The following is a 20959-nucleotide window of genomic DNA, read 5'->3' as shown; positions in this document are numbered from 1 at the left end:
AGTGGTGTTTTCACTAAAGTAAAAGTTGACTAGCAGTAGCCTATCACAATATGCTCTACAAGTGGTTAAGTTTCAGAATAAATACGCAAATTAACAGTAGCCTTAGGACCAACCCGCCTAGTATAATACAACAGTAGTTTTAAGTAGTACAATACAACGTAATAGTAGTCTAGTAATAACTAATAATTGTAGTGAAAGTATAATATTTGCATGTGAAATGTAGAGGTAATTAAACGATTTAAGTGTCCCTCAAAATATAGTAGGCATAGGCATGCCTTAAAGAAGTTAATGCTTGCTCTATCAACTCCAGACATTGCCTTATTCAGTTTCAAGTTAAATATGAATGAATGACTGGCTAAATGAAATTGTACTGGTACCACGGAACGTGACGCGCACGCACGCATCGCGGCATGCACACAGAACAGCTGTATAGCCTAAGCCTAAAACACAAAAGTAGACTTAAAATGGTCAGACAAACATCCTTACTGGACACTAGCGAAACTAAAAGGTTTGCTTTGGACGAATATATCTGTAACTGTTATTTGATGGAGGAGAACACCACACAGCAGCAGTAGCCTACTGGAGCCATGCAGTCCACACTCCTGTAAGTCAAGTGTGCATGGCATGCTTACCGGCTACGTGCGCTCACAGTCAGCTCAGGTATATAAACAGTTAAAGCTGTTGTTATGCAAAGTAGTGGCTATTTGAATTCGGCACGGTACTTTACACGGTGTGAAAATAGGGGGGGGGGGGGGCGCCAGTAAACCTAGACCACTACTAGGCACTTGTTGGTGACTTCAAGACAGTAGAAAGTAATGTGTGATGTTATGTTACAGAAGCGTTTATTTTACAATGGTCTCAATCATTCAGAAAGTGTTTATTTATATGCTTGTCTATACTTTGCTCCATTCACTCCAATACATTCCCAGCAGTTTCGGCAGCAGATTCATCACTGTGTAGGCTACTACTTAAAACTACTGTTGTATTATACTAGGCGGGTTGGTCCTAAGGCTATATGAAAAAAAGTATTTCATCAAACACCACTGACTTGTAATATTGCAAAATCCTTTATTCTCAACATTTTTTTAAGCGTTATTTAGTTTGTAATGTTGATGAATTAAAAACAATATAGGTATGGGGTTTCAAGGCAGGATTGTGAACCCAATACTGCCACCAGCTGGCGGAGTCAGGTTATAAGCCTTTAAATTCCTGAGTAAAATTAAACAGTTAGCAAGTCGAAAAACACCCAGTCGGAAAACAATCTGTGATATGTCTTCTATTATATTCCTGGACCGATTATATGACAAAGGTCGCTATCGGTCATAAATAATGTTTGTTTACAAGATGTCCAGCGGTCTCCCATCCACTCCCATGTATTCATCAAACTTCCAGTGTGAGTTTTGGCACATGGGGGCGTGGTGGGGTGTCATGGCGCAGCCCCGGCGTCCAGTCACGTGACACCATGACGCTGGTGTCTTTTCCTTCTCTAAGCTTTCTTGGATATTTGCAGGCAGCAGGGGTTTTAAAGAGACAGTGCATGCATGTGTAGCACAGATACGTTCACAACATACATATTGCATTACATATGTCAGCTTCTTTGTTAGTTATCTGTTCATGTTAGTCCCCTAGTCTATCCTGGTGTTATTGTCATGTCAGGTTTAGTGTTGTCTCTCATACAATGTCTCTGGTCATTGTTGTCACAGCCTTGTATTCAGAGAGAGACAGAGAGAGAGAGAGAGAGAGAGAGAGAGAGAGAGAGAGAGAGAGAGAGAGAGAGAGAGATAGATAAAGAGAGGGAGCGAGAGAGAGAGAGAGATAGAGATAGAGGGAGGGAGGTAGAGGGAGGGAGGGAGGGAGGGAAAGTTAATGGGAAGCATAGACTGTAAAAAATATGGACAAAGCGTTCCCCGGGTCTAACATGAACGTAAAATGAAGCCTGTAATAATATGCTAATTCCTGATGTAAGTCGCCATCTTTGGTACCAGCTGGCCATTGGCTGGCTCCGTTTTGTATACCAGCTGGTCATTGGCTGCCCAGACAACGAGGCGGGACTTCCCCCCTTCTTCTCCGTTGGTTTTTATTTTGACTCGAGTGGGAGGGGAATCCCGATCATAGACTGTAATGGTAGCCACGCCCCTCAGAACATACGCGATGGTTTTTTTTCTTTATGGTCATTTTTTTAATTAATGGGACCATAATTTTCCCAAAAGAATATTATGACATTAGAAATGAGACTTTAAACTAGTGACTGGAAGAAGAAAGTATTCATGACCATGTTTATTAAGGTAATACAGTCTAGGTGAAGTTGGGCCAAAATACATGGGCCTCTATGGAGCTATGGGGCTTTTTGGGTCCGGTCCAGCGCCACAACAGGCCATTATATGAACTACCGATTTCAAATGAGGCTTCACGAAATATCTGGCTGACTGCCCCCCTGGATGGGAAGGAGAGAGAGAGGGAGGGAATGAGAGCGTGCACTCTATGGCCCTCATTTATCAATCGAGTGTAAAATCTGCCACAGATTCGAGTGCAGGTTTCGTAGTACACCCACGTCGCCACAGCATTTATAAAGTGATCGCAAACAGCTGATCCTTCCTTAATTTTGTTCTCACGTTAATAAATGTCACGGAAAGAAAGTTAAGAAATCAAGCCTCGCCCTCGTTTTTGCGACCTGAACCACTGCTATACGATCTGGAAACCATGGTTACCGTGCCTTTCTGCCCGCCTCACCCCCCTCACACACACACACACACACACACACACACAGACGCACACACGCTGCACGCACACGCAACTTGCAAGCCCAACTAACTGGTGTGTTGTTAAATAAATAAACAACGAACACCTGCATGAATTAAATAAAGTTGTAGGCCTACCCTGTCTGTTTCCCTCTCACCTCGCTTGCCTTGCTGTCATGCACGCACGCACCTACATGACACATTAAATAAAGCTGTCTGTTTCTCCTCTCGCTTCGCTTCCCTTGCTGCCCGCCTCACCCCCCGCACGCACGCACGCACGCACGCACGCACGCACGCACATATCGCTATTTGCAAGCAACTGTACTCTCTCTATCACAGTGGTCCGTCCGTGACCAACTGACCAAGTGACCATGCACGTTCGACAGTCTATTTAGATTGCCTCGCAGTCGTTAGTCACTGCAGTGGCCGGGCTGTCAACTGTCATTATATGAATGTGCAGCCAAAACCGTATATACATGTAGCCTCATGTGTGGCTGGTGGTGGGCTGGCTGGGTAATATACCTATATCTCCGATGCAGTTCCCACTTGCGCTGGCAGCCTGGCACGGTACATTTGGCATTGAGCGACGCGTCGGGTTTATTATATTGCACATATACCGTAACTCCAGAAAGACATCGGCCTGCTGTAGATTAGGCTACAGTAGGCTATACCACGTTGGGACTCTCCGCAGCTGCATTGCACTATAGCTACTTTCCAACGTCATGGAAATATTCCAGCACAGACAGCCCAAATCCTCGCATGTATGCGCTCATGCAAAACACTGTTTAAATGGCTTAAATCAAGCGCGATTTTAATTGTAAAGTTGGAAAGCTCCTACAAATTTCATATGACACAAAGACACATCTTGTAGGTCTATTCCTTTTTTTTTTTTTTTTACATGTAGCCCATATACATACAGTTTTATATTAACATTTTAGGAGTGAATACATATGTTTCGATGCCTTTGGCAGCCTCTCAGCTGGTCAGACAATGCTGCTCCGCTGTTCTAGGACAGAAAAACAGGTGAGGACAAAACGTACGCCAGCTGCCGAGCAGACGTGTGTTTTGAACATTGTCACGTTCAATTTCAAGCTTTGCCGGAAATGTTAAATGCCGAAAATGTCGGTAATTTCGGCGTGCGCCCATATTTTGGCGTACGCACGGTTGATAAATGAGGGCCTCTCTCTCTTACACACGCACACACACGCACACACGCGCGCGCGCGCAAGCGCACACACACACACACACACAAACACACACACACACACACACACACACCCACACACACACACACACACCACAATGGGGAGGAGAGCAAAGAAAACAACTTTCTCTTGACATAGAATGAGAGTCACATTATATAGTTGTCAGAGACGGAGGGTGTTTTATTATTGTTTTTATTGACTACTTGCACAACACATCATATAATATGCTTTAGGCCTTAATGAATGAGAATAAGAACAATAAAAATACAATATTTTAATATAATCTTTTAAGAATAGAAAAGCGTCACTAAATGCTGTCTGAAATAACTCCTTGTTTAGGAACACTAATATGTATAGTTTAGTAAGCTTAACATGTAATAGTTTAGCCTCATAAATCCCTACAGTCAGAAGACTACTTCCTGTTCCAGTGAGTCAGCCACAACAGTGATGTATCAACAAAAAAAGAAGAAACACACATGTTTGTTTTCTCCTTTACTTTCACAGTTGTGGTCATGTGTGTGTGTCGCGTCAATGTGTACGAGAGAGAGAGAGAGAGGGAGAAGAGAGGGGGGGGGCAGGGGTGAGGTTGGTCAATAATTGCATACTTGAATTGCAGTGATATGCTGAGGTACTGTATATACTGTATGTGTATATAGGACTGGGCAGTGGGCGTGTCCTCAGGTGACTGGTATGTTCAACGGGTTAAATCTGACTCCTGGTATTTACACTGACAGACAGACAGACAGACAGACAGACAGACAGACAGACAGACAGACAGACAGACAGACAGACAGACAGACAGACAGACAGACAGACAGACAGACAGACAGACAGACAGACAGACAGAATCACAGGATCAGTAAGTGGTATTAAACCCAATTAACTCACACCTCAGACGTGGTCTGATCTGTTTGTCTCTTTATTTGTCACAGATTATTGTGTGTGTGTGTGTGTGTGTGTGTGTGTGTGTGTGTGTGTGTGTGTGTGTGTGTGTGTGTGTGTGTGTGTGTGTGTGTGTGTGTGTGTGTGTGTGTGTGTGTGTGTGTGTGTGTGTGTGTGTGTGTGTGTGTGTGTGTGCGTGCGCGCGCGCGTGCAGATACATACGTGTGTGTACCTTTACAACCCTGTGTGAGTCATTCAAGGAAGTAAAACAGGTTTGACTTCACTAGTCTCTACATGTTATTCACTTATGTGTTGTATTGAGATCTACAATCAGAATTATGACACGACATCAAAATGAAATATTCCCAATTGATTTTGATTGTCCATATAGGATATACATAACAAGCTTAGAAAGATCTTTGTAATGATCATTCAGCTCAGAGCAATAACCCACCTAATCCCTCCCCAGTCATGAGTTAGGACTTTGAATGAATGTACAATTATGTGCAGGATGTAAATTATCATGTAATGTGTAGATGTGAATAGACTCAATTTAACTGACTATACACTTTTTTGGAATATTTAATTTTAAAAGAAAAACCTTCTCTCTCTCACACTAATGCCAGTGTGCCAGTGATCACCCTCCCCTGTGCCGATGTTGGCACCCGTGCCTAAGGTTGCCTACCCCTGGGCTACAGTCATGGACGGGTCTGTCAACTGTACATTATAATGTAATCACTGTAGCCTACTAGGGCATGTATAGCTACTGTAGGCCTATATGTGGTATGTGGAGACAACATGGTAGGCTACAGTATTGGACTGGCCTATACAAGACCATGATGGTAAGAATACATATTAGGCAAACTGTATATTTCTATGTTGTAATCACTGTGTATGTAGCCTATACTCTTGTTGTAAATACAGCACCCTTAGAGAGAGAGACAGTTGTTTTTATATACTGTATGTTTTTGTATTAAAAGACGGTGGATTGAGGCTGATATAAGAATGCTGAACAAAGGTCTGTAGATGTAAATATTAATAATGTGTTTAATAAAGCTGCAAATCAATCAGTATCCTCTCTGCTCCTACTCATTATTATATCTCAATGACAAGGGCTCCCCCTGCTGGATTGCACGTGTCAAGTCCTAGCTGGTCATTCAGTATTCGGTTCCATTTGTGTCCCCATAATAACCTAATGCAGCATCTCTTGTGTCAGGGTGAAATACACTACTTTTAGTAGAGGTATGCTAACATGCCACGTCTCCCATCATGTTTATACAGCTTCAGTTACAAATATAACTAATCAAATTCAAACTAAATCTAAAATGTTGAATTCTTGCAAAAGTGCAAAGTGGGCCTCCAAAAACAAACATTGTTCACCTTGTTAAAATATATTTTCATAAGCTACAAAATCAATTATTTTGATTAACTGTTTAATTCGATTTAGACATTGAGGAATAATTACACCTGAGAACGACTGTAATCACCAGCTGCAGCCCACCACATTAATCACATTTGAACTGGAGACCCCCCAAAATAATGTGTTTAGTTACATTTAGTTTGAATAAAAAAGATATTGTGAAAATCAGTTGATTATTCTTTTTAACACTTTATTTTTATTGATGCAGCAATGAATAAACATGTACATTTTGCTGTATCCATATGTAAATATTCCCCCCTCCCCCCAATCAAGGTCAGAACAAGACAAATAAAAAAAACACAGACAGACAGTACAAGACAGTAAAAGTAATCTGGTGATTACTTTTGATGCAGAAATGTTCATTTTCGTCTTGGAGGTATTCAAAGGGTCTAAAAGTGATGAAATTGTCACAAAGGGAGTCTAGCAACGCGCCTCAAGCCTGGAATGTCTGCTCCGCTGCATCACAGGAACAAGGACACATGTTGCAGGAGGAGAGGACACTGGAGCAGCACGGACATTTTAAACCTTTTTATTAGCTGCTAGTACAAGAGAACGACTAACGTTTACACCTCAATGCGGTCTTCATCAGAGTCATGATGTTAAATTGTCACTTTAGAAATGGGCAGAGATACCCTGTATACACTCTACATGTTGTTTACTGTTGACTGATAAAACTGTGTTTCACAATAAGCAGTGGTGGAAATTAACAGTACATATACTAAAGTACTGTACTTAAGTACAATTTTGAGGTATTTGTACTTCAACTTGAGTATTTTCAATTTCCAACACTATTACTTATGCTCCACTACATCTCAGATCCAAATTATGTACTTTTACTACACTACAATTATTTGAAAATTTGAATTACTACTAATACTTTGTAGATTTTGATAATTATTCGAAACCATATACATTAATCACTTCAACACTACTATATACATTTAGGCCTTTTGAACATATAGCCGATCTACAAGCTCACAATGAGGCATAAAAGGCTCCACAGCCTGACAGAGGGCTCTGTAGTAACATGAACAGGATAACAGACATACTGAATAACCATTGATCTGCAAAGAAATGCAATGAGCAGAACACAATCAATTGGTTGATTGATCATGAAGGTTCTAACATGATTCATCTAGAAGTGAACAACTACAATCAAAATGAAGAAAACAAAGTGTTCTACTGAATATCGTCATCAGTATTCTTAACATGTCTACCATGTCTTACACAGCTCTGCTGTATCTCCAGATTGCCAAAGCCATATCCCTGGATAGAGAGGTTGTGTGAACGTGGTTTGAACTGTGTGGAGGAGGGTCATTGTGTCAGAAACACTGTAGAAGGACAGGGTGCCTGCCTTGTGATCCAGATACACCCCCAATCTGGAGGAGACAGGCCCTGACACTTTAGTGTCAACACTGTTGTGTCTGAACCAGTAGTCGTTACCATAGCACAATAAACACCAGGATTTATCATTGTATCCAAATCGGGTTCGTCTGTCGGTGTCTTTATAACAGACTGCTATACCAACATCTCTACCACTCCTCTCTACTTCCCAGTAACTACGTTCAGACAGACCCTCTGTACACAACACCTGACTGTACTCATCAAATCTCTCTGCATTATTAGGGTAAGGTTGTCGTTGTTGTGTTCTAGTCACCTTCCTCTTCTCCTCTGACAGGGAGAGATGTTTGCTTATCGTGTTCATGTCCAGAGACAGAGGACAGGAATCTGTGAGAAGTTGAACACACGACAAAAGAAAATCAAAACCTCATGAACCTCATTGTGTTTAGAGTTAATAATTCTCTCAGATCAAACTCATTAGACCGAGCTTCAAATAACATGTCAGGTTGAAACGTCAACGTTCAGAAACAACATTCAACATGGACTCACATTGTAAGAAGTCCTTTCTGGTCTGAGGCTCCGCTGGATCATCAACATCAACTGCACACACTGGAGACACAAGAAAAGAGTAAACCTCGTCATTCTGAAGGATGGATTCAACTGAAGTGTTTTGTCAAAAAGTTAAAGCTAAAAAGAAACAGAGAATACATTTTCAGGTGGTTACACCTGTCAACAAATCAGGAGAGAGAACTCCTCAAAAATATATAATAATAATAATAATATTAATAATAATAATAATAATAATAATAATAATAACCAGAACTGCACTCTGTCGAGTGCATACTTGCTTGTTGCACACTAGTAGGCCATAAATGGCCAACTAGTGCGCAAGCAGAGCGCGCAAGTACTTTTGACCGTTGTAGGTGTAACTATTTGTTACCTACCTACTTTATGCATATAAACACCTAGTATTATTAAGTATGGTTCAAGTTTCTATCTATATAAGAAATACAGTTTTATCGATGTAGATATATTCTGGATCCCTTTTTAGTTTTTTAAAGAAAAATAAATCATTGATATGTGATGAAAAAAAAAGGTATATAAATTGAATTAAAATATGTTATACAGTATAATTATTCTGTAAACGGTGGAATCTCAATATCTCTGTGAAGGAGCGTTTGAAATGTCTAATTATTAGGTGTAACTATTTGCTACCTATCTACTTTATGCATGTAAACACCTAGTATTATGAAGTATGGTTCAAGTTTCTATCTTTATTTTCAAAGAAAAATAAATCATTGATATGTGATGAAATAAAAAGTATATAAACTGAATTAAAATATATTATACAGTATAATTATTGTATTACTTATTGTAAATTGTCAATTGTTTTAAATGTATTTCATGTTGGACTATAGTGATATTAATACTAAATCATGATCAGAGTAATAAGTGTCTCTAACTTCAATTTCTGTAATAATACTTTCACATTTGTTAAAATATTTCCGTAATCTGTAGTTGGGTTTGTATTTAATTGTTTGCACACTACACTAACGTTAACATTTATGGTTAACTTTTTGACACTTTCGTTACTTTTATACACCCCAGAAACATAATGTTGTATTACTTACGTCATCATTGAGAGCAGTTATACAATAGCAAATTGTGCCTGATCTGTCTGATATACTATATGGAGTATGTAGTTGTAAGTTGATTAGTGGTATACTGTCGTTACTTTGCGCCAAAAACCGTGACAGATTACACAAATGACCATATTTCTTACCTCATTATTGAGAGCTAGTCATACATATACACACCACGTACTCTGGTCCCAGCAGATCAGGCACAATTTGCTATTTTATTTTTTACTGATTATGTATGTAGTATACGTATTTACTGATTATGTATATAGTATACGTATGACTAGCTCTCAATGATGACGTAAGACATACGTATACATATACGTATACATATACATATACTATATAGAGTATGTAGTTGTAAGTTGATTAGCGGTATACTGTGGTTACTTTGCACCAAAAACCGTGACAGCCGTCCCGCCATTTGATGTTTATGCAAGAAAACAGCAAATCTGTGCCTGGTTTGCTGGGACCAGATTACACAAATGACCATATTTCTTACGTCATCATTGAGAGCTAGTCATACATATACACAACACGTACTCTGGTCACAGCAGATCAGGCACAATTTGCTATTTTATTTTATACTGATTATGTATATAGTATACGTATGACTAGCTCTAAATGATGACGTAAGAAATATGGTAATTTGTGGTCGTTTGGTCCCAGCAAAACAGGCACAGATTTGATGTTTTTCTGCATAAACATCGAATGGCGGGACAGCTGTCACGGCGGAAGAGACCGGGCGAAATTATTACTTGCGCGCTCTGCTTGCGCAAGTAATAATAATAATAATAATAACTAGAACTGCACTCTGTCGAGTGCCTATACTTGCTTGTTGCACACTAGTAGGCCTACTAGTGTGCAACAAGCAGAGCGCAAGTACTGTCGACCGCTACAAACTGTCAAATCTCAGCTTCTCTGTGAAGGAACGTTTAAAATGTTGAATTATTATCTATTTGCTACCTACCTACTTTATGCATGTAAAAAAGTAGTATTATGAAGTATGGTACAAGTTTCTATTTATAAAAGAAATACAGTTTTATCGATTTATAATTATTCTGGATACCTTTTTAGTTTCTCAAAGAAAAATAAATCATCGATATCCGATGGAAAAAAAAGGTATATGAACTGAAATAAAATATGTTATCACGTATACAGTATAATTATTGAATTATTTATTTTAAATTGTCAATTGCTTTAAATGTACTTAATCTTGGACTATAGTGATATTAATACTAAATGCCTCTGTGTATATGTATATGTAATTTGTAAGTTGATTAGCGGTATACTGTGGTTCCTTTGCGCCACTTTTGATGCGTATGCACCGTCCCAGCCACTTTTGATGCGTATGCACCGTCCCAGCATATGACATCAGGGTATAACTGGTATAACTAGCTCTCAATGATGACGTAATAAAGATGTGGATTAAAGGACCCAATGCCAGAGTGTAATTGGTTTTCGATGGTGACGTAATGACGATATGTTTTAGTGTCGGGAGGATTAAAGGTAATGCTCCTATGTATACATAATGTAATCTGGCACCACTGCCGTATCAGGCACAAGTAGTCATTACGTCATTTCCTGGGATGGTTCATACGCATCGAATATCGTCCTGGGCGAAACTAGTACTTGCGCGCTCTGTTTGCTCAAGTAATAACAAAATAATAATAACTAGAACTGTACTCTGTCGAGTGCCTACTTGCGTGTTGCACACAAGTAGGCCGCAATACGCAAGTACTGTCGACCGCTACGAAGCCTCTCTGTGAAGTAACGGTTTCAATATTGAATTATTAGGTTTAGCTATGTGCGACGTATTCTGGGAGCATGACGCCAATTATATTATATAACCCATTCTGAACGGGAACCCATGTTGGTGTTAGCATCATGTTATGCTTTAGCTATTTTTGAAAAATCGAAGAACGACTGACATTTTTTAGAATCTGATCTCGGGTCAGAATGGGTTAATCAGACCAGTGTGTGTCCAGTGGAAACCTCGTATGAATCTGATCTCAGGTCAGAATGGGTTAAAGGTAATGCCCCTGTATGTAATCTGACACCAATGCCATATCAAGCACAAATGAATCATTACGTCATACACGGGACATACGCATCGGAGCACCGGACAAAAAACATTACTTGCACGCTCTGCTTGCGCAAGTAATATTAATAATAATCGATGGTGCACAGCACAGTATAGACATACTCCCACCTGTATAAAATCCATTCAACATAGAAATGTACTGCACAGTAGAGGGTGCTTAGAAGAACTACAAAACCCATTTAAATCTCATCTCTCCTTTGAGTAATATTCTTGCTTAATTCTTATTTTACTGTCCAATCTGACAGACAGCCTACTGTGTACCATCGGTCTGTTTTTGGCTCCATCCATCCATGTTTACTATGAAAAACACTAAACACCTCCATCCTGAAGACAAGTTGTCGTCAGGATGTTGTCCAGTTGGTCTCTCAGACCAGACACGACATCAGTCACATCTGTGAAGGACCTCAGAGGACCGACGACCACACTGGGTGAGACTGGAGATCCAGTGTAACTGGGGAGAGACTGGAAACTCTGGAGAGAGACAAGCAGAGAGACCAGTAAACCACTTTAGACAGGGATGATCAATGAGCTGATGTCCTTGTTGTTCAACCAGTTACTTAATGTACGGATTGCACGCACACGCACACGCACACACACACACACACACACACACACACACACACACACACACACACACACACACACACACACACACACACACACACACACACACACACACACACACACACGTTACAAGACTTAATGAGTCGTGTAAGCCGTTTTACGCAGTCAGCCAAACTGTTGACAAACTATCAGTAAATGTTCTCTGTAATAAATTATGATGAATTTAATTTGCCTTTCATTCTCATACATAAGAATAATAATTAACAATATCATTTTACAAAAATTACATTTATGTTCTAATCTACGAACAACAATTGCTCAAAATTATTTCATAATTCTACTATGCTACAAATTTAAATGTATAGTGGAAATAATAATGATGGAATGGGATGAAATATGAAGCCGATTTGTTCCTTCAAAACCAAAGTGTCAAAAAGCCACGTGTGGAACCTGAATGAATGTGATGATGTCCTCAGTGTTGGACAGCTCCTCCAGCTCAGCATGTCTCCTCTCCAGCTGCTCCAGGGTCTGTTCCTGCTGTCTCAGGAGAGCCTCAATCTGAGCCACCGCATTCTGCTGCTGATCTCTGATCAGTTGTTTGAGCTCACCACATCTTCTCTCAATGGAGATCATCATCTCACTGAAGATCCTGTCACTGGCCTCCACTGCTGCTTCTGCAGAGCTCTGCTTAGCGCACACACACACTATATTTTATACGTTGGCTGTTTTCAAGCTCATATCATGTCACTTGGTGCCACAATATGAGCTTGTAGATCTGCCATTTTCAAAAAATCTTGAAAATGTGTGTAAATCTTTGATTTGTTGATAAAATGAATGAAATTTTAAGTGACAAAAAAAAATCTTTGAATATATTTGTAAAGCAAACATTTTGAACTCAAATATTTGCTTCTGGAGGTCCCTGGAACAAAATATTTTGAAATGGGGGTCCGGTCAAATACATCTCATGTCCTTGACATTAAAGGACCACTTCACCACTTTTCTTCTACTTTTACCTATCTTCATATAATAGGTCCTCACTAATAATCATGATAAAATGGCACGATTTTTTCTACTCAGTCTGTGTCTCATAGGAGGAACTGCAGGCTTTCTAGTTGAAAAGTGGTGAAGTGGTGAAGTGGTCCTTTAAAGAGTTTTGAGAAACACTCACGTTCAGGGCCTCCAAGACCTGTCTCAGGTCTTTCAGCTCCTTCTTTTTCTCCTGGATCTTCTGCTGGACTTCCTCCTGACTTGTCACCAGCTGTTTCTGCAAGAAGCAGGAAGAGAGACAGTTTGGTTTGTAAACATTGTGGACTTTTTCATGTCGGGACACCAATTCTATCCAATCAGGAGATAGAGAATACAGGATACAGGGTAAAAACAAGTGAAATTGGACAGTTTAGTTTGGATACACAACCACAAATCATCTTAAATTAACAGTGTAACTTCTCCAAAATACACTTTTGAAGGGCAAGATTAATGGACATGAAATATGATCCTGTTTTGGGTCCAAAGTTAGTGTACTTCATCCTATAATTAAAACTGCGAAGGCATCTGTGCCATTTTAGATTTCATAACATACATACATCTTTTAGAAAACTCTTAGAACAGTAGTTAGGAACAAGTTGTTCTCAAGCAGATCTACAAGCTCACAGTGTGTCGCTTTGTGCCATGCTGCGAGCTTGCTTTAAATGTACATCTCTAAAAATAATTTATTTTGATTTACTTTCTTCTTTTCTGGGGTGCCTGGCCCAAAACATTTTCAGATGGGGGTCCATGTGTTTGTGAACTAACTAACTTAAGACTATATTTAGTCTCGCTTCCATCTTTAAAACATGATCCATCTTATGATTTGTCTTCAAGTGATGGTGGTGCTACCTCTTTCTCTGCCTTCTCTGCAGCAGCTGACACCGTGTCATGGCCCTTGTGTTCTTCCATGGTGCACAGATAGCAGATACACTGTTGGTCTGTGCGACAGAACACCTCCATCAGCTTGTCATGACTGGAGCACATCTTCTCCTGCAGTTTGTCGGTGGCTGGGACCAGCTTGTGCTTCTTCAACACAGGAACATTGTAGTGAGGCTGGAGGTGAGTCTCACAGTAAGAGGCCAGACATGTCAGACAAGACATGAGAGCTTTGCGACGTTTGGCTCCGGTGCAGAAATCACAGGCCACGTCTGATGGACCGGCGTAAAGCGGAGCAGCAGGAGACTGCTGAGCTCCTGTACTGCTCAGCTTCATCACCAGCTGGAAGTAAAGGAGAGCTCACTCACTGAGGAGAAATTCAACACAGTCATTGTGAGCTTCATGGTGATAAATGCATTGCAACGTTATTTTAACACAGGTTCTGAACTTTGCATTTCATAAAGTTAGAGTTGCCTTGTTAAAAATGTAGCCTACAATGTAAGCATTTATCAGACACTCTTAACCACTAGGACCATTATGTTTGCCCTAAATGACTGACAAGCTGGGGCGACAGTGGCTCAGGGGTAGAGTGACCGAATGGGAACCGCAAGGTTCCTAGCTCAAACCCGGGCTCCCCCAGAGTGTCGAAGTGTCCTTGAGCAAGACTCTGAACCCCAAATTGCTCCCAATGTGCAGGTTGGTGCCCTGCACGGTGTGTGAATGTGTGTGAATGGGTGAATGCACAATCTCTGTAAAGCGCCTTGGATAAAGGCGCTATATAAATGCACCATTTACAAGCCAAGAATAGGGGCACTAAGTTTGAATTATTAACCAGTGCAGTGACTAACAAAGTCAAAGATCAGAGTATATTACCCTAGTCAACAAAATGACAGAATAAAGTACTAGAATACCATCAAACCTTAACTATAGCATCTGTTTAAACCAGTGGTTTTCAAATGAATATGCATTTGTCCACGGACTCCCCTCCCATCTCAAAACAATTTTGCCAGGGACCCCCATACAAGATTTATGTTGTTAAAATGTTTCAACAAAGATATTGCATATCGTGTTCAGATGCCTTGTGAGCTTGTAGATCTGCAATGTTCAAATAGCTGATGTATAGGTGTACAGTGGTTAAACAGACTGTAATGCTCCATTAACACATTGTTATGGAGGCCCTTTAACCGCCTCATGGACCCCTGGGGGTTTAAACCAGGGGGGCAGTCAGCCAGATATTTCGTGAAGCCTCATTTGAAATCGGTAGTTCATATAATGGCCTGTTGTGGCGCTGGACTGGACCCAAAAAGCCCCATAGCTCCATAGAGGCCCATGTATTTTGGCCCAACTTCACCTAGACTGTATTACCTTAATAAACATGGTCATGAATACTTTCTGCTTCCAGTCACTAGTTTAAAGTCTCATTTCTAATGTCATAATATTCTTTTTGGAAAATTATGGTCCCATTTATTTAAAAAAATGACCATAAAGTCGCGCATGTTCTAGAGGGCGTGGCTACCGTTACAGTCTAAGATCGGGATTCCCCTCCCACTCGAGTCAAAATAAAAACCAACGGAGAAGAAGGGGGGAAGTCCCGCCTCGTTGTCTGGGCCAGCCAATGGCCAGCTGGTCCAAAAGGGAGCCAGCCAATGGCCAGCTGGTCCAAAACGGATCTAGAAAGATGGCGACTTACAGTGCATTAGAATGCAAGGGATTTCAGGCTTCATTTTACGTTCATGTTAGACCCGGGGAACGCTTTGTCCATATTTTTTACAGTCTATGGTTTAAACACATGTTTAAATGAATAGTTATTCTTAATGGTACACACAATGTAGCCTATATCATTATCAATATAAACATACAATGTGAACAAATAACCATATAGACTACATCATGTGCATAGTAGAACTGCTGTGGTACAAAATGTAGTTTTATGTGTCGTTGTAACTTGTAAGCAGTGTTGTTTTTGGCAGCAAAATTTGATTTTAGTTTTAGTCATAGCGTCTTTTGAATAGTTTTAATCTAGTTTTAGTCACATTTTCTTCACCTGGAATGTCTTAGTGTTAGTCTAATTTTAGTCGACTAAATGTCAGGCGGTTTTAGTTTACTAAATCCACAGTTGATTTAGTGGACTAAAATGTGTTTTGTGGCGGGCCTTGATGCCGTCGTAATGACTGTTTTTACACGTTGTGAGGTTGTAGATCTGCTATTTTCAGCATGCAACCAAGTGTAAAATGACTCATACTGGATCTATCGTCCACTAGTCCCTTCCCAACATTTGTGTCTGTTTTTTATTTCTCGACGAAATTGTCGATATATTTAGTCTTAGTTTTAGTCATCGTAGCTTAGTTTTCATTTAGTTTCTATTTAGTTTTTATCAGTGAAAAAAGGTAGTCGACGAACATTTTTCGTCTTAGTTTTAGTCGACGAAAACAACACTGCTAGTAAGGTCATATCTCACCTAGCCAGCAAGGTGTTAATTGTTCCTCAAAACAGGTCTGGGACCTGTTTTGCTCTCTCTGCACTGGGGACAGCAGTAGACTCCAGTGTCCTCATACTGGTCCCAGTAACCCTCGATACAGCTGCTACAGTAACTCCACAGTACAGAGTCACTGGTTCCTTCAGAATGTCCAGACAGACAGGACAGTGTAGTCTCGTGGGTGTGAATAATATAGGAGTAGAAGACCCAGCAATTAATTAGGAAGAGAGAGTCCAAGGCGTCGTCCTTATTTCGAATGTATAGTGTTTATTCAAGGACGATCAAAGATTACCAAATTGTGACCGACAGCAGTAGATCCTCTGAAAAGCAAGAGTGCAGAGAAGACATGGCAGCCTATATACAGATGCCTATATGCACAGATGCACGAGGTAAAATGCACGAGGTTTGTGTTCTGCTGAACAGTGTGTCCAAATTTGATCCAGTTCCTTAGGGTGTGTGTGATAGTGAAATGTGTGTGTGCATGTGTGTGTGTGCGTGTGTGTGTGTGTGTGTGTGTGTGTGTGTGTGTGTGTGTGTGTGTGTGTGTGTGTGTGTGTGTGTGTGTGTGTGTGTGTGTGTGTGTGTGTGTGTGTGTGTGTGTGTGTGTGTGTGTTCGTCAACATGTAGGCCATTATGCGTTGTGTGTAGAGTCATGGGGTAGACCTGTGTAGTGTGTGTGTGTGTGTGTGTGTGTGTGTGTGTGTGCGTGTGTGTGTGTCTTATTAGTCAACGTATATGGCCAGGCCTTCTATTGATAGACTTTCGATGTTAGCCAGCTGTGACCTGAACTGCATGACCGGTATATGGCCTATATAAGCGGTGTGTACCTTAGTATAAGAAACATTTATGGCACTATTTGCATGGAGTATGTAAACAATATTAGAATACATACATCACAGTATAGCATTATATCACCAGGGGGAGGGAGAAGGGGTGATTCCTAGCCTTGTTCAGGCTGTCTGGAGTTACCATCGTACCAGTTCCACATCATATAGGCTACAATCTACAACTTAAGGTTGGGTTTAGGCTCAGGTTATTGAGGTTAATATTGTTTAAATAATAAATAAACAAATAAATAAGACTATTTGCAAAAGGGAAAACTGTTATTATATTATTATCGATAAGTGAATACATTATCTGTTCAACTTTAGCTTTTAACATTAAAATATCATGTGGTTCAACTTACCCGCCCTCGACTTGGATCACTTACCCCTTACCTGGGGCAAATTGAGCCACATGACCCCTTTTTTTTTTTAAAGGTCATATTTTCATGGCCCTTTGTCATAGATGCTTACTCATCATTTCAATTGATAGAAGACAAGACATCCTGCAATATGGGTAGATCATTAGATTTTACTGCCATCTCATTTTGCCTTGCTTCCGGGACAAATTAGACAAAGCTTGCGAGTTAGTTCAGTCAGTCAACCTCGAGGGGGTTCATGCCATGCTCAAAGGCACATACAGTACTATACTCAAGGGGTTAACATGCTGCATTACTATGTGGGCGTATAAGTGTGTGCAAGTCTCACACGTCATTCGCCGATGTGGCAGTCAGCTGACCAATTGGGCAGGCTTCTGAAGCTCACTAGACTGCATGCTCTTCCTGCCTTCCTCTGCTCATGGTTCCCGGTTGTATGTGATGTTTTCTCCCACCACCACCCCAGCACCACCGGTGGGCTCTGCCATGTATGCTCCCCATGGGGGGGTTATTATCTATCTCCCTGCTCTTTATGTTTTATGTTGTTGCTTAATCGTGCTGAGCAGGGAGCAGGGAGCCGAACGCCAAGTCAAATATCATATGCACACTTGTTACTCATTCTGTAATAAATATTGGTAATTCTATTCGTGAGTTGTCTGACTGAACTTAAGCAAAAAGTGGTTCATCTTACCCCGTTCTCCCCTATACTAATATTGACTTGTTTTTATTATTGACAATTTATGTTGTTTTTTTGCAGTCTATGATAATATGTAACAGCAATGGTGATTTTCACTGTGTAGCATTTATTTGGGTGATCAAGCCAGGCCAGCCTAAACGGCTATAAGTGATCATGTGCCCGACGACTTTGCTCACTTTGCTCAATTATTTTTGATTAATTTAGAGCAGACAGCAGAGCATATCGTTATATGAGCAGAGCCTATATAGGCCTATAACTATATGATCCAGTTATCACTGGGTAAGTAGCGTTCTGACTACAGTCTTTGGAATTACCATCTTGGTGTGATGACGTCAAAGCACTACCGCTGCGCCATCTAGTGGTGATTCCAAGTATTTATATCTTTATAGAATCTCTTTGGTGCAGGGCCTGGAGGGGGCGGCCCCTGGTGCAGTACCAGCATGCTAACACTAGGGGCAGCAAAGGAGTTAAATAAAGTTTGTTATTCCGAACCTTATATTTGCAATATTGTTAATACAATATTGCAAACTTCTCTTAAATGAGTATGTACAATATGCAAATTAAAGGTCATTCAGTATAATTTGAGTAGCAAAGACTTAATAAAAAAAATATGAATAATGATTCCCATTGACTGAATTTACCCCCGGACATTGGTTCATTTTACCCCAGCCACCATTTTAGAAAACAATGACTAGAATAAGCTACTTCTGTCACGTTTAACCAAACTGGCAGACCCAAATGCAGACACGACAAGGAGGGCAAAGTCCAAGGGTGTTTATTCAAAACAAAAGATGAGCTTGTAGAAAGGCAACTGTCCAGGGTGAGCTTGTAGATTGGCTACTTTCCAGCAAGCTAGCAGGAGCTGGCTAGCAGGAGCTGGCTAGCAGGTAGGCTGGCAGGCAAACAGGCAGGCAACTGAGGCAGAAGGAAAAAACCAAAGTCAAAAACCAAAAAACACTGGAACAAAGCAAAGTAGAGCAAAAACACTAGGGATAATTATCACTGGGAAACACTAAGAGATAACAGCTAGAAGCATTACCGCACGGAAAACTGTGGGACGATCTGGCAGCTCGCGGCGGGGAAACCAGGGCTTTTATGGAGTGGTGGTGATGGGAAGATGGCAGGCAGGTGAGTGAGATTGGATGATCAGAGCCAGGTGTGCCAATCTGGAAAACCAGGAACCAAGCCTACGCCCACACATGCTCACACACAGACAGACAGACTAACACAAATAGACACAGACAGGACACTGGCAGGGCCGTGACAACTTCAGACAATTTATTTGCTAAATGATTCATGGTTCTATCCATTGGCAAATCATCAACGTGTATGATATTACATTTTAGACCTAGGTACTTTGACCGACAAAAACAGTTTTTTGTGTAAAATAATGCTTTCTACTTTCCCCATGTGCTTCCCAACTTCAGGTGTAAATTATGGATGCTTACTAGATTTAAGGTCGCATGGCAACACAGTTTTCTAGTTTTCTAGATAAAGGGGGTGGTTCAACATACAGTACCCGCTGGCTCATCTTACCCCGTTCTTCCCTACCGGTAATCACAATTTAGATTGTTCTAATATATAGGCTAATTTTGTGTGCCATTAGTAGGCCTACAGTATAATAGGCCTAGCTTTTGTAGGTTATTGTGTAGGCCTATACAGTATAATAGGCCTATCATTTTGGTCATGACCCATCGCAAAGCACTTTGGGTTAACTGTTGTTTATAAACGTGCCACATATGAATAAAGATGACTTGATGTTCTGTCGACTGTCTGGGGAGAAAGGTTTCATGTAGGCTATATCAAACAATAATGCTTTATAATGGTTAGTAGTTATATATATTTTCCTTTCCATTGCACTAAAATCTGAATTCAATTTTGGACACACGTTTACAATAGGCCACGCCCACGCACGCCCACGCACATATACTTACATTCTGAATGAATATGTTACTAAAGTAATTTCATCTTTGATCCATTCATAAATATGATAAATGATCTACAAGCGTACAACGTGGTGCGAAGCGACACGTTGTGAGCTTGTAGACGACGTCTAATTTCTCTTTTGGGTCTCGAGTCTCTTCTTGACCCAGACGACCCTGAAAGGTTTGGTGCTACAGTAGGCTACTCTCACTTTTTGAAGCAATTATCAACATGTCTGCCGGGGGGGGGGGGGGGGTTGGGGGGGGGGGATGTTGTTAAAGTGGGCCTCCACATCATTGGTAAAACACTTAATTAGAATAGTAATGATAATATAGCATTAACATAAAAAAAAAGGTCATGGTAATAAATGTCTTCTTTAAACATCTAGAAAAGAGAGTTTTCATTGTGATACTGCTAAGGCGAAATATAGGAACTTAATGTTTGTACTGTACTTTAGTTCCATAGAGCGTCGCAGTCCCGCTGCCCTTCATGGCCCGGAATAGAATTTGCCATACATTTTTCCCATAGACGTTTCAGAAAGTATTTATTTAAAGACCTGTTAAAGGTATATTCAGTGATTTCACTCAAAAAACCTTGGGTTTCGTTTTTGGCTGGGACCTAAGCCTTTCATCCAATCAGGATAGAGAGCCAAAAACGAAACCTAAGGTTTTTTGACCTCCAGGGGTTAACTGGGGACAGGGAGGAACTCCTTATAATTATATGGTCAGCACACTAAATAGTAGAGAGGATTATCACAACAAAACAAAAAAATAAGTGATATTTTTAATTAAGTGAAATCACTGAATATACCTTTAAGCCTCGGACAAAGCCAACTCGGCTTTTTTTGCGGCAGTCAGCCACGGAGGTGG

General features: G+C 40.5%; 1 protein-coding gene across 1 annotated transcript; it reads right to left on the bottom strand.

The window, feature by feature from the left end:
• Positions 1 to 7214: 7214 nt before the first annotated feature.
• Positions 7215 to 17244, bottom strand: LOC310859960 (tripartite motif-containing protein 16-like; the record flags this gene model as incomplete). Its single annotated transcript, XM_083766727.1, has 6 exons — positions 7215 to 7973; positions 8136 to 8195; positions 11648 to 11801; positions 12345 to 12452; positions 13770 to 14138; positions 17188 to 17244. The coding sequence occupies 6 exons, from the start codon at positions 17242 to 17244 to the stop codon at positions 7459 to 7461; spliced, it is 1263 nt and encodes a 420-aa protein (XP_083622853.1). The 3' UTR covers positions 7215 to 7458.
• Between the last annotated feature and the right edge of the window lie 3715 nt (positions 17245 to 20959).

The sequence above is a fragment of the Protomyctophum parallelum genome (genome assembly GCF_964188405.1).
Source record: "Protomyctophum parallelum genome assembly, chromosome: 6".
Classification (NCBI taxonomy): domain Eukaryota; kingdom Metazoa; phylum Chordata; class Actinopteri; order Myctophiformes; family Myctophidae; genus Protomyctophum; species Protomyctophum parallelum.
This window is presented reverse-complemented; position numbering and strand designations above follow the sequence as displayed.